The 14,591-nt window shown below is 39.3% G+C and overlaps 1 protein-coding gene across 1 annotated transcript in view; it reads right to left on the bottom strand.

Annotated features, from left to right (window-relative positions):
* The window catches only part of LRP1B (LDL receptor related protein 1B), a 1,871,059-nt gene that overhangs the window by 520,387 nt on the left and 1,336,081 nt on the right, over positions 1 to 14,591 (bottom strand). The window contains exon 31 of the mRNA XM_073545568.1: positions 9,536 to 9,630. Within this exon, the coding sequence (XP_073401669.1) occupies positions 9,536 to 9,630 (95 nt within the window). The remainder of the gene's footprint in view (positions 1 to 9,535; positions 9,631 to 14,591) is intronic.

The raw sequence follows: 14,591 nt of genomic DNA on the forward strand, positions 1-14,591 counted from the left end.
GGATACATAGTGCTCGATAGATAAAAAAGGCGGCGTATGCTCCTGTATCCTGGAGACGCCGCCGATTCTGAGAACACTTAATGAAAAAATATTTATTCCTCCTATTAAAATCAGCAACTATCTAAAGAGTTCTAATTAATTGTCCGTCATATTGATTCACGATAAAATGCCCCGATGCATCAAGTCCATGTTTACCGCTAGACGATCTCCATTTCCATCTTTCCTCGTTAGACAGAGATAGTTTTTGAATTATTTAACTCTTGGTTTTACACTAAGCAGCATTAAAGCATGCATAACTCCTGTAATTAAAGCATCCCAAGATATATTACAAACAGCCTGGGCATATTTAATTGGCAAATAATGCACATTCATTATGAGATGGAGCTTATTAGAGTTTTTCATCACTGTCTAGGTTTTGCTCCAAGGCTGATATTAAAACATGTGCGTACAGTCTCGGTCCCGTCTCCCCCCCATACACACACAGACGTTTGCCCAGATATACACACTTGGCAAAGTCCTCATTGCTTCTAAGTGCACAAATCTCAGGACATTCCAGCACACACAGCTCATTAGCCAAAATCAGTTTCCAGGTCAATTTTGTTACCACCGTAATTTTGACTGTTCATTAACGTCTCTTGTAGGGATTTGATTAATTTCAGATACAATAAAATGGTGCCGTATGCAAAAAAGACTAGGATATTCTCCAAGTAATGCAAGGAATTACATCACTGATAAAAAAAACTTCTTGGCTTCTTGGGGTTCAATATTCATGACTGTTCAAAAAGTTTGGTGAAAGTAGCAATTTTTTAATCCAGTCCTAACAAATGGACGATCTTTACCTCTTTGTGATGCAGTGATTTTTTTCTTTGCTGTCCTTTAACAATGCGATAACTTACTTTTAATGGGACAAGTTGTGTATATTAAGGGTTCCATTTAATTTACTCTTTTATACAGAAAAATGTAGAAAATTTTTTGGGGGGGCTTAGTTTTATTTTTGTCTTTATTGTGCAGTAAAATTTAAATGTTTAAGGAAACCTTTCACTAGGTGTTCCCCATATTAAGTACGGCCACCACCAATAGGGACTTTTTTACAGTATACTGGAAGGCTGCAAAAAAAAGTCTCCATTGAGTCTACAGATCCCACACAATAGCTTCTATTATACACACAGATGGTGTGGTCTGATCCAATGGGAATCTCTTGTCTTGATCCAGCGCCTCCTCTTCTTATGATCGCTGTCATCCTTCTATGCTTGGTATGGATGTCACGTCCTACGTTATCCACACTTTGGCCTCCACACATCATCCTCCAGTGCGCTGCTGCGCATGCGCACTTCTCTCTATCCTGCCGAGGGCAGAGTAAACTACTGTAGTGCACATGCACTAGGAAAGGCCAAAGAGCACCAAATGACCCATAAGTAAAGCCAGCGCATGAGTACTACAGTACTGTGCTTTGCCCTCAGCAGTACAGAGAGAAGTACTATGCCTACGTAGAAACGCGATGGTGGACACTATGTGGATGATGAAGGACGTGTAATCCACACAAAGCCGGGAAGGAGGATGGCGATCTCAAGAGGAGAGGAGGCGCCGGATGAAGACCTGAGACACCCATTGGATCAGATCGCACCATCTGTAAGTATATTAAAAGCTATTTTTTTGCATCTGCAGACTGTATTGGGGATTTTTTTCCAGCTTTCCAGTATCCCTAATGGTGATGACCTTAATTTATATGGGAAAAACCTTGTGAAAGGTTCCCTTTAAAGGGAACCTAACAGCTGATACATGCTGTCCAAATGCAGGGAGGGTCCATGCTGTTTAGGCCACTAGTGCAGAAAGTATGTTCATGATAGCTTTTTCCTCTATGCTCCCCTTGAGTACAGTTCTCTATTTGTGCGTATAGAGAGCTGTCACTCAAGGAGAGTGGGGTAGTGAGAACCCACGAGGGATCAGCCTCTTTGACTATTCACTCAAGATTTGATCCCTGGTTATGTTTAAATTGTATGTTCTCCAAGAAACGCCACAGAATTTTAAACTAAAATTGGAGGCAGTCTGATATATGCCGCCTGTGGATTGTGGTTTGCGCAGCACTTATGAGCTGTCAGGTTCCTTTTAACTTTATTCAACTTTTCAGTAGAATACCAAATTTTTGTTTTTTTTTAATATTTTGCTCCTTTTAAAAAAATTAAAAAGCTAAAAAAAATACACTATACACTGCACTATACAGAGATCCATAACTTATATTTTTTGGTCAAAACTTCCATGTGAGGACTTGCCTGTAGCGGTTTGAGTTGTAGTTCCTATTGATACCATTTTGGAGTACATTAGACTTTTTTTTACTGCTTTGTATTACACTTTTTCTTGCACAGTCCATAAACAGCAATTCTGGTATTCTTGCATATTTCTGTTATTCACTGTATAGGTCAAATAACTTTTCAATAGTCTGGGCACAGTGAATATTATTATTTATTTATATAGCACCATTGATTCCATGGTGCTGTACATGAGAAGGGGTTACATACAAATTACAGATATCACTTACAGTAAACAAACTAACCATGACAGACTGATACAGAGGGGAGAGAGGACCCTGCCCTTTCGGGCTTACATTCTACAGGATGGTGGGGAAGGAGACAGTAGGTTGGTAGGTTGCAGCAGTTCCGGTGTTGGTTGAGGTGATATCACCGGTAGTGGTGAGAGAGAAGGAGGTAGCGGGGTCATTGCAGGCTGTAGGCTTTCTTGAAGAGGTGGGTTTTCAGGTTCCGTCTGAAGGATCCAAATGTGGTTGATAGTCGGACGTGTTGGGGCAAAGAATTCCAGAGGATGGGGGATATTCGGGAGAAGTCTTGGAGGCGGTTGGGTGAGGAACGAATAAGTGTGGAGGAGAGAAGAAGGTCTTGGGAGGATCGGAGATTACGTGAAGGAAGGTATCGGGAGATTAGTTCAGAGACATATGGGCGAGACAGGTTATAGAAGGCCTTGTAGGTCAGTATTAAGGGCCTGTTACACTAAGCGATATTGCTAGCAATATCGCTATAATGTCACTGTTTTTTGTGACGTAGCAGCGATATTGCTAGTGATATTGCTATGTGTGATACTTACCTCTGACCGGCTCCCCCGCTGATTGCGTGAGAACCTCCTGGGCCGTTTCTCGTCGTCAGCTTCCTGCTGGGCTTCCTGTGGCGCAGACGAACGACGCGTGGACGTGGGCGGGAGGAGGTCAGGATGGCCTCGTCTGACAGGTAAGTAATGACCCCCGACTGCTGCTATGTCGCTGGTGAGATATGCCTGTGTGGCAGCTCACTAGCGACCACTTAGCGATGCACCAGCTATCCTGACTGCGTCATAAAAGAGGAAAATGAAAGGAAATTGCAGTAATTTTATGTATTTTTCATCATTTTCTTCTCCAAAAAAATGAAGAAATTGCTAAAATACTTGACAACACTACAAAAAAAGATAACTTCACCTTGTTCAATCTCGATCACATTGAAACATAATGTAAGGATTAAAATGGATGGGTTTATTTTCATGTTAGCGGCCAGGACTGGAGAGCCCACCGGCTATTGTACATCGCATAATATATGACAGATCCATTGATGATCTACAATACCCAGCGCCTCCCTGGCACTAACGCTCGGCTGATTTGTCCCACATTTATGATATACTGTAAGCTCGTTTTGTTCTTACATCAAAATATCATAAAACATGTGACGCGGATATATCATTATTTATTAGGGGACAGCTAAATACAAATCATAAAGTCTGCTTCTTGCTGGGGAAGATGGAAGAGAGCGATCATAAATCACCATTTATAGAGCCTTAACCATCTCGCTGCAAAAATGAAGAGGAAAATGAGCATGTGGGTCATAGAGATTACAACACCGTAAGACCATTGCGGACATAATATCTGCTTTATGTTAGAAACGAGTTATACGGTTTACAGTTAATTATTGTAAATCTGGGCTTTATTGTTTGTTTTATTGCTTGTTTGTTTCTGTTTTGCATGATAAACTATGTTTACGGATGTTTTCTCCAACGCCCTTACATCTCGTGAAAAGTTGGAAAGTATATGTGGGCTGTCATGTGTATGTTCCCACAATCATGTAATGTCTTCTGGTACTACTTTCATCTGCTGGTAATATTAACAGATATTGAGATAACAGCGTTAAGGAGAAAAACATTAATGTCCTTTATTTGTATGTAAAAGGTTTTGCCAGAAGACATCACTTTAATGCAAAGGTGTCATCAGAAAATAAACTACCATAAAGATTTAAATAAGGTTTTTGTGTTACATATATATTTCATTTAAATGTTAGCAATGTTTTTTATTTAAATTTTTCACATAACAATCTTTAACTCCTTTCCGACGTTGGGCATAATAGTGCAGAGATGTCTGATTCTGCAAGTTAGGCTCTGGCGCTGAACCCACACCTTTCCGGGCATATGACAGCTGATCTATACAGCTGACATTTGCCCACAACAGCTGTGGGTGGAATTGCGATCCACCCGTGGCTGTTAGCTAGTTAAATGCTGCTGTCAATCTCTGACAGCAGCATTTAACTTGCACTTACAATAAATCAACGCTATTCCCGCCCATCAGTGACTGATCGCGGGTCACCGATGGGTTGGCATGACAATCAGAGGTCTGCAGCAGACCTCTATGGTTGACATTGCCAGATAGCTATAAGCGCCACCCTATGGTTGGCACTCATAGCAAGTGAGCGTTTCTACTACACAAAAGTGATCTGATCAACAAAGTACTGCAGATTCTAGTCTCACATGAAGACTATTGAAACATGCAAAAAATAAAAAAGAAATTAAATATTCAAAAAAGTAAAAAATATAAAAGTTCAAATCACCCCCCTTTTGCCCCATTCAAAATAAAAGAATGAGAAAAAAAATACACATATTTGATATCGCTATGCTCAGTGTCGCCCGATCTATCAAAAGAAAAAAATAAATAACCCGATTGGTAAACGTAATAATGAGAAAAAAATTAAAAATGCCAGAACAAAGTTTTTTGTCACTGCTACATTGCAATAAAATGCAATAACGGGTGATCAAAAGATTGTATCTATTCTAAACCAAAATGCTATCAATTAAAACATCAGCTCAACAGGCGAAAAATAAGCTCCCAGCTTTCGAGATCACGAAAAATGGAGACGCTATGGGTCACGGAAAATGGCACCATTTTTTTAAACAAATTTTGGAATTTTTTTCACCACTTAAATAAATAAGAGCCTAGGCATGTTTGGTGTCTATGAACTCGCAATGATCTGGAAAATCATAATGGCAGGTCAACTGTGGAATTGCACTTTTTTTGCTATTTCACCGCACTTGGAATTTTTTTTCCCATTTTCCAGTACGCAGTATGTTAAAACCAATAGTGTCGTTCAAAAGTACAACTTGTCCCTCAAAAAATCAAGCTCTCACATGGCCATATTGAAAGAAAAATAAAAAATTATGGCTGTGGGAAGAAGGGGAGCAAAAAACAGAAATTCAAAAATGGAAATAACCCTGTCATTAAGGGGTTAATTAAATAGAAATGTTCAATTTTAACATTTGCCACTGGACTACTTTAGGCTCATACTTCTTGTTCTTTCCTGAAAATTTTACAGCAGGCTCATTATCAACAAAGGTAGGATTACAAAAACAGATGCTTCTATAGTATAAACAGTAAATAACACAGGATCCACCAATCATAATAGGTGATGTCACAGCTCACCTCCTCCTCCTCCTGCATAATGATTGATAACACCCTTATTATATACAGCTGATAAAATAGGATCCACCATTCTCAATAGGTGATGTCACAGCTCACCTCCTCCTGTACAATGAATGATAACTGTAGATAACAAAGGATCTACCATTTGCAATAGGCGATGTCACAGCTCACCTCCTGCCCTTGTCACGATGACTTTTGTATGCCCTCATCAGATGTGTTAGTGTAAAAAATAAGTTCAGATTCTGCTTATTGCTGCTAACGTACATGTGGGGTTCCTGACACAACAGGAAGTGAGAGTTTAAAAAAGCCTCAGTGGCCGAAGTGAAAATTGCAAGTTTTGTTTTTTCATTTTCTAATGCAGATTCTGATATGTAAAAAAGAAAAAAAACATTGCCAGAAGAAATAAATACATTTAATACAAAAACCTATTTAAAAAAAATAAGATGATGGCCTCCCTTTAAGTAAATGTATTGTTGGAACTTCTGCCACATAAAAGTTGTTAAGGGCTAAGATATCGACGACTTATCTGAAGAACAGATCATCAATATCAGATCTGTGGGGGTCTAAGGGTACCGTTACACATAGCGACGCTCCAGCGATCCCGACAGCGATACGACCTGTAAGGATCACTGGTGCATCGCTACATGGTCGCTATTAAGCTGTCAAACAGGCAGATCTACTCAACGACGCAGCAATGATCCGGCGATCCATATAACGACCTCGGCGGTCGTTGGGACCTTGTCACACAGCAGCTATTCTGACAACTCAGACATCGATAGATGTGAGTTCTGTGTTGCCAATGAGGTCGCTCGTCGTTGTTATGGTGTCAAACACAGCGATGCATGCTGGCCAGCAGGACACCAATGATCAACAAATGGCCTGGGACATTCAAGCACGATCAGCGATATCGCTGCGGGGGGCCGATCACTGCTATGTGTCACACGTAGCGAGATCGCTGTTGCATCACAAAATCTGTGACATTTCAGCGATCTTGCTAATGATCTCGCTATGTGTAACGGGGCCTTAACACTCGACATCCCCACTCATCAGCTGCTATTAAACTCCTGGCAGCCAGAAGTAAACCATGTATACAACCGGAACAGCGCTGCTCCATGCACGGTGTAATGGTCATTCTCGCGGTCCTGCATCTCATCTCCAGCTGAAGTGACTGGGAGCTGAGCTACATATTGTATGGAGCTGTGGTTTTCTGGCTCTATACGCAGTGTATTTTTAGCGGCCCAGGAACTCAGTGGTGGAGGTGGCAAATGCCGAACCAACAGCCGCGATCTTGTTAAGTATCAAAAGAAGAGGAAAATCAAGCTGATGGGAGTTTGAGTTGGGTTTTTTCAACATCTTTGAGATGCCATGAAGCAAAAGAATAATTATGAGCTGTGACTCCGAAGTTGCAGATACAGCCGTGCATATATAATATGCAGGGTTCGGCTAAGCACTGACTGGATCAGAGATGTAGTCACACGCTGCGCTGGAGCCCTCCAGTCTTGTGAAGTTACAGAGTAAAGGTCCCGTCACACCTAGCGACGCTATAACGATCCCGACAGCGATACGACACGACAGGGATCGTTGCCGCATCGCTATGTGGTCGCTATTGAAATGTCAGACAGTCCAATCTACCCAACAACGGAGCAACGATCTAGCGTGTCATAGCGACCTTTGTAACGATGTCGGCAACGCTAATCCCCACCTTGTCTTGCTTCTGAGTCGCTAACGAGGTCGTTAGGCTAAGTGTCAAACGTGACGATACCAGCTACTCAGCGGGACATGAGCGACCAAAGAAATGTCCAGACATTTCGGGCACAATCAGCGATACCTGGAAGGGGGGCTGGTCGCTGGTCACTGTCACACACAGCGATCTCGCTGGTAAGATCGCTATAACGTCACAGTTCTTGTGACTCAGCAGCGATCTCGCTAGCGATCTCTCTTAGTGTGACAGGGCCTTAATTCTCACATCTCAGTCTTATCAGTAGCAATAACCAGCTTAAGATAATGGCTTGGATCTAGAATAAATACAGAATCTAGGCAGATATATTGGCCGGAGGAAAGTAGATGAAGTCGAATTAAAGAAAGGTTTACTGATTGCAACATTTTCTGCTCTACTCGGTGGGTATTATGGCAATCAAAGTGGTTTTATTCTTGGATCTTGATCTAAGTCCACATAACACAGTCAGTTGGTTGGATCCATATGACACCTTTTTACCCCGTGTCGATATAACTGTGAAAATGCAAACCATGTTTGATTCAGTGATTGCACAAAATATATAATAAGGACATAGCAAAATAAATACACATTAATTGAAACTCGAGCTGAAGGAGCAGCACTTACTGTAGGTCTATGTATACTTGCAATAGATGAGTGCCGTCCACCACTCTTTTGTCCATGCAAACTTGGTGCAACACTCCATAAGGTTGTAGCAATACAGAGAAATCCAAAAACCAGGGCACCAGATGCCTTCCTTTTGGTAACTTTATTTTTACAAAAAATCACAACGTTTCAGCTGCGCAGGACCTTTATCAAGCAATAAAATGCATCTGTCTCTTTTTTATGGCTTGATAAAGGTCATGCATGGCCAAAACATTGTGATTGTTCTGTATTAATAAAATTACCAAATAAAGGGAGTCTGGTTCCCTTGTTCCTGTGTTTCTTTTTCTACTGTATAACATATATAATAATCTACTGTATATACTGTAATGCAAGGTGATTTACTTGCTACTTTACCCAGAAATTTGATGTAACTTCTAAAAGACAAGATCGATCATACTGAAATTTGGACCTTACATACCTTGGTTCTTGATAATCTGATGTTTTAAAGCAACTGTTCATATCCAAGCAGGCCTAACCGTGTCATACCATATTGGTGAATGCATTTCACAGGATGTGTGGGGTCATAGCCTGAATTTCTTGCTGCATTTTCTTTTGGAGCCCCTGTAATGTTCGTGGCTTATACTGTAACCCCAAACTTTCAATTTGCCCCCAAAGGAAAAAATTTGGCAGTGTTAAATCAAGCAGTCTTGGTGGCCACAGTCCCTTGCAGATTAATCCGACAACAAAGATCTTTATTACACTGTTTTGGGATTTCAACATCCAAGCTTCTTGAGAAACTCACTTTAACCACTTCACGACTGATGACATATATTTACATCATCAGCCACGTCTCTGCCTTTGATGCGTGCTGAGCCCACATCTTTCCCCACACTTGATGTATGATTTAATCAGACATCAAGTGACTAACAGCCGCGGGTGGATCCGAGATCCACCTGCAGCAACTTGATCCTCAAAAAAAACATATATGATATGGCCATAATGATGGAAAAATAAAAAAAGCTATGGCTCTTGGAAGAGAGAGACGAAAAAAGAAAATGAAAAATCACTCTAGGGGAACTGGTTAAGGATTCTGTTTTCCAGTTAGTTTTCACAATGAAGCTGTAACTGCACATTGTGAAAAAATCAAAAAGGAGTTCGACAGGAGAGTAAATGCAATCTCCACACATAAACTATCAATACACAGAAAGAGGTGCGGCAAGTCTATCTCATGGTGGAGACTTCTAGTGTGGGAAACAAGTTGGCAAGATCACTCGTCAAGAGGATGTTTATGGTTGCAGTCGCTGATGTTCATTGCTCTCTCACTTTCCATTAACCAAAGTATGTACAGTCCAAATTTCACAATGGTCGACCTTGTATTTTATAACTTACATGAAAGTTTCTGGTAAAGTAGCAAGTGAATCACCCAGATATATTGACAAAAACAGTACAAATATTAATATTAATAATAATATAATTAATTAGCAGAATGTTTTTACCAATAGGTTCTCTTTGATTCTGGAAAAGGATCTTGCTGTTACTTCCATCCATGTTTGCCATATTTATGCTGTTTCCATCCATCCAGAATATCTTCCTTTATAAGAAAAGAAAGAATGATATATGTTACTTTACACAAATATGTCCAAACTATAGGTAAAACAAGAGCGCAATAGGGTCTTATCCGAGTGGTTTATAAGGGATAATTAGGAAATATACTCACCCTTTCCAGGAGAGAGCCAAGCATGTAAGATCAGTTTGTCAGCCTGCTGCACGTCCAACGGTCCACACAATGACCGCCACATAAAACTCTTTGGAATAAAATTCTTGGACTTAAAGTGCGCTGCCAGGCAAAATATCAGATCCAAATCGTGTAGATGAATTAACCTTTCAATTCCCAACGCGTTTAGAAGTCCATAATACTTCTTCCTCAGGGGATGACATACAGGAAGAAGTATTATGGACTTCGAAACACGTTGGGAATTAAAAGGTTAATTCATCTACACGATTTGGATCTGATATTTTGTCTGGCAGCGCACTTTAAGTCCAAGAATTTTATTCCAAAGACTTTACACAAATATACATTTTAGAAATGTCAAAGTGTCTAGGAGGCAAGAACGGTCTTAACAAAGTTAGCAAAATATAAATATAAATGAAATATATGTCCTACATGCACGTAAGTTCACCAATCATCAAAACAGTCCACCAATCATATAAAGTGGCTATACCTACACCGGTCAGAAGTAATTCAGGTAATATGGAAGTCCAAAACTGCCTCCACTGATCAGCACTGCACATGACACTGCGCATATGCTGACTTGCTATGCATTGTCCAGTATGCCATTGATTGGATTGGTCTTGATCACATGTCAGTCAATAAGGAGTCATGTTGTGGAGTTCAGCAATAAATAAGACCAGGACATCAGGACTCAACATGTATGAACTAGATTTGTCCGGCTTTCCTTCTCCTCTTGGGGAAAAAAATGCTTTGCAATATTCTATTGGGAGACGTGTATGCTACATGTGTCTATATTTTGCCACCTAATAGTTGTGGCAGCGTGTGGACTGTCAGTAGTATTACTATCATGTGTCATGATAGTCTACTGAATTTACATTGCGAGAAACCCCTGAGACAATTCTTTGTAAGATTGGGGTGCTGTCCCATTCTTGTCTGATGCCGGATTCTTTCTGCTCAACAGTCTTCGGTTGTCTTTGCCAGATTTTTCAATTCTCAATGAGTCAAATGTTTTCTATTGGTGAAAGGTCTGGGCTGCAGGTGGCCGGTTCATCACCCAAACTATTTTTTGAAGCCATGCTGTTGTATTTGCTGCAGTATGTGGTTTACTGTTGCCATGCTGAAATATACTTCTCTCAAATTGTTTTATGGATGGAGTACATGTTGTTCTGAAACCTCCATATAATGTTCAGCATTGATGGCATCTTTAAAAATGTGTAACCTGCCCCTGCCATAGACAATAATGCAACCCCATACCATTCGAGATGTTTCTGAATTTTTCGCTGACAAGCTGGATAATCCTTCTCCTCTTGAGTCCGCAAAACATCACATCTGTGGTTTCCATAAAAAATTCTCATCTACATTCATCTGACCACAGAACAGTTTAACTTTTTTTTTTACCTCAGTCCATTTTCAATTAAATCGGCCCAGAGAAGATGTCAGTGTTTCTTAGCAGTGTTGTTATATGGTTTCTTGGATAATAGAGCTTTAACTTGCCTTTGTGGATCACATGGTGAACTGTGTTCACCGACAATGATTTATGTAAGTATTCTTGAGTCCATTTAGTGATTTGCATGACCAAATTATGATGCAGTGCCGCCAGAGGGTCCAAAGACCACAAACATCCAATACTGACCACCTGCCTTACCCCTTGTGCACATGGATTTCTCCAGATTCTGTGAATCTTGTGATCATATTTAGCACTGTAGATATTCAAAGTCTTTTAAATTTTACATTGAGGAATATTTTCCTGAAATTTTTTTTTGAGATGTGTTGCTGTCATTAATTTCTAACTTAGTTAATTTTTTTTAAATGAAATGGAAAAAATTCCAACGTTCAACTTCTGATCTGTGTTCTACATTATCTTCTGTTAGGAATAAAATATGGCTATGAGATTTCCAAATCATTTCATTCTTGTTTTCTTAACATTTTCCCAACATTTTTGGAATTTGAGTTGTAGATTTTGGTACAATTTAACAGTATTTAGCCTTAATGTCTTATGAATAAAGCATTATTTTAGATTTTTCCCTCGACAATTGACTTTCTTTAAAATTAAAAACAAAGACTAAAACAAAAGATTCATTTTATTAAAAAAATGCACTTTAAAATGTTGCATTAAACCCATTTGCTTCTAAACTAATTGTTTTAGATTGTTGAGTCATGGGAAGTATCAGTGAATCTGTGATATATTCCTGTACAATTGCAAACTTCCATGTTCTTTAAAACATTTGTTAAACCTCAGTTATGAAACTAAAATATTATTAAGGTTACATTTTGACAAATGTCAAACAATCATTGTAGAATAAGAGGAAAGCAAAAACTAAAAATGTGCATTTGTACAATGTATGGGGAAAAAACTAGTAGTGGAATTGTTAAAGAATCCATTAGAGCTCAAAATGGGATTAACAATGAGGATGTTAAAGCCGTAATGATATAAATTAAGTTGAAGTATTTGTTAGAAGAATGGAAAATATCTTAGTGGCCAAATATTTTCATTTTTATTCAGGAAATCACAAAGATCCCTGTTATTAGTGGGTGGCTTCTAGGTAGTTATTAGAGTAGGGGCCAATGCAAAGAACAGGAGCCAAGTACAAAGTGAAAATTTCAATGTGGGAACAGAAATCATGAAATGGTTTTGGCACAGAGACATATTCAACATTGAAAAATAAAAAGGCGCTTTCATAAAAATTCTACAAAACATCTGCATCTTAGCGTGTGAGAACCATCACAAGTAATGATCTATTCAGAAACCGACACTAGGATAGAGATCTCATCGAGAGTCAAGTACGAGTTTGACACACGTTCTAATAAGTCAGGAATAGAAGAAGAAAAATAGACAGTCATTCTTCAAATATCCATCATTATAGGGGAAAAAAACATCAAACAAGCGCTAGTTAATTATATAATGTGCCAGATTTCTCATTCGGAACAAGGATATAGCTCATTAATTGGTGACTCAATGACAGATCATCAAAGTTGTTAAAATGCTCGAAAAAATGTCTTGAAAAACATTTTAGTGATGCACCTTCTCTTTGAAGTCTAATTTTTTATTCTAATAATTAATTTTTGCACCTTTAGTCTAGCTGTCTGGAAGGAAAACTTATATCAGTAGACGTTTTTTGGATTTGGGACAAGGAGGGTATTTTTAGTTCAACAGGATGATGGAAAATTCTATTTTTGGGGTATATTGATTGACATAACTCCAGTTGTGCTTTAGCTGTTATCTATACGCACCACAGTAGTGGGTACAAACAGATGTTATTTTAGCATCTATAGAAATATCCAGTGGAGAGACATTTACGTTGTATAGATAGGATTGCTCAGAAGTTTCCATAACTGTCAAGGGGTTAAACAAACAGAGCGCCATGCATGGTCAACTTTTCTAAACAACTATCTACTACCACTCTTTGTGGTGATCACTGTTTGGATTCTACTGCAAAATAGGCAAAATAACAAGACTGTTCTCCAGAAATATGGGAGACCCTCAAGTAAAACACCCACAAAGTTAATAAAAAGGGTTCTACACTTTAAAAAAAAAGTGGTTATAAAATCTCAAAATCCGATTTTACCCACACTCCCCCAGTCCAGCACCTGCTCTCTGATGCTGCTTCCATGTCAGTGTTTTGGCAAAGGGAGGGAGAAGGAGTGGTAGATCCATGGTGCTGCCACTGCTGAAAGTAATTCTAGGCAATGAGGATATTAAAATAAATGTTTATTCTTGCAACGCATTTCAGTGTAGAATTTAATCCATTTTCTTCTTGATGCTTGAAGAAATAGTAAATTCCGCTACAAAACACGTTGCAAGAATAATCAGACTTTTTAAATTCTCATTGCCTGGAATTACGTTTGGTAGCGGCAGTGCTCAGGATCCACCGCCCATCTCCTTCCCTTCACTGTACATGTCCTCCATCTATTGAGTTTGAATTCAGCATCTGGAGTGGCAGTCCCTACACATAAATCACTTTTCCATGGGGTTGTGACAAACATACTTGCAAGGGTGAGCAACCAAGTCTCCAGTTTATCCCCACCTACAAATAGAGGTATCACACAGAGTAAATCTTTAAATATTTTCTCTTTGTTTTGGCTGCAACATTGATGTCACATCGACAGTACCCATCACTGCTGCAGCCAATCACTGTGTTTAATGGTTCATAAAGTCAACATTGGCTGTCACCAAACAGTTAGACACAAGTGTAGAGCTGCTGCTGAAACCAGGAAGGGTGCGCAATATTTGATTTTGTTTTTCTTTCCAAAGTAAGAATTTCACAATTTTGGGACCACTGCTTAAAAGTGGAGTTCCTATTTAATGGCATATGCATATCAGACATAACAATAAAACAAACTACCCAACATTGAGTAGGTTCCTCTCTTGAAACCAGGACAGCTTTGACCCATTGATGCTTGGACTCCTCAAGACTTATGAAGGTGTCTTGTTTTATTTGGCCCAAAGACAATAAGAGCATATCCTTTAATTCCTGTAAATCGTTCAGTGCTGGCTCCATGTATTGGACATGTTTAGAAAGAGAAGCTTTTATATCTGTTTTTCACTCTAAACATTAGGGTTTCTAAATGGGAGAACACCAATGTGTCTGCCCTTAACCATATCTTGTATTTGGCAAAGACCTCAATAAATGTAATACATTATCACAACACACTAGCAAAACCCTCAACAGGTTGCAATCACCTTCATATTTACTGGGGACTAGACTGGACCAGACAAAATTGATTTTGTGATACTCTGTAAGGAGAAGATTGGAGAAAAACAATTAGCAGGACCCTCATCCTGTTACCACATTATTAGTCCATGGCCACTGAAGCAGAGC

The sequence above is a fragment of the Dendrobates tinctorius genome, unplaced genomic scaffold, assembly GCF_039654945.1.
Source record: "Dendrobates tinctorius isolate UK_male_01 unplaced genomic scaffold, ASM3965494v1 ptg000143l, whole genome shotgun sequence".
NCBI classification, from domain to species: Eukaryota; Metazoa; Chordata; class Amphibia; order Anura; family Dendrobatidae; genus Dendrobates; species Dendrobates tinctorius.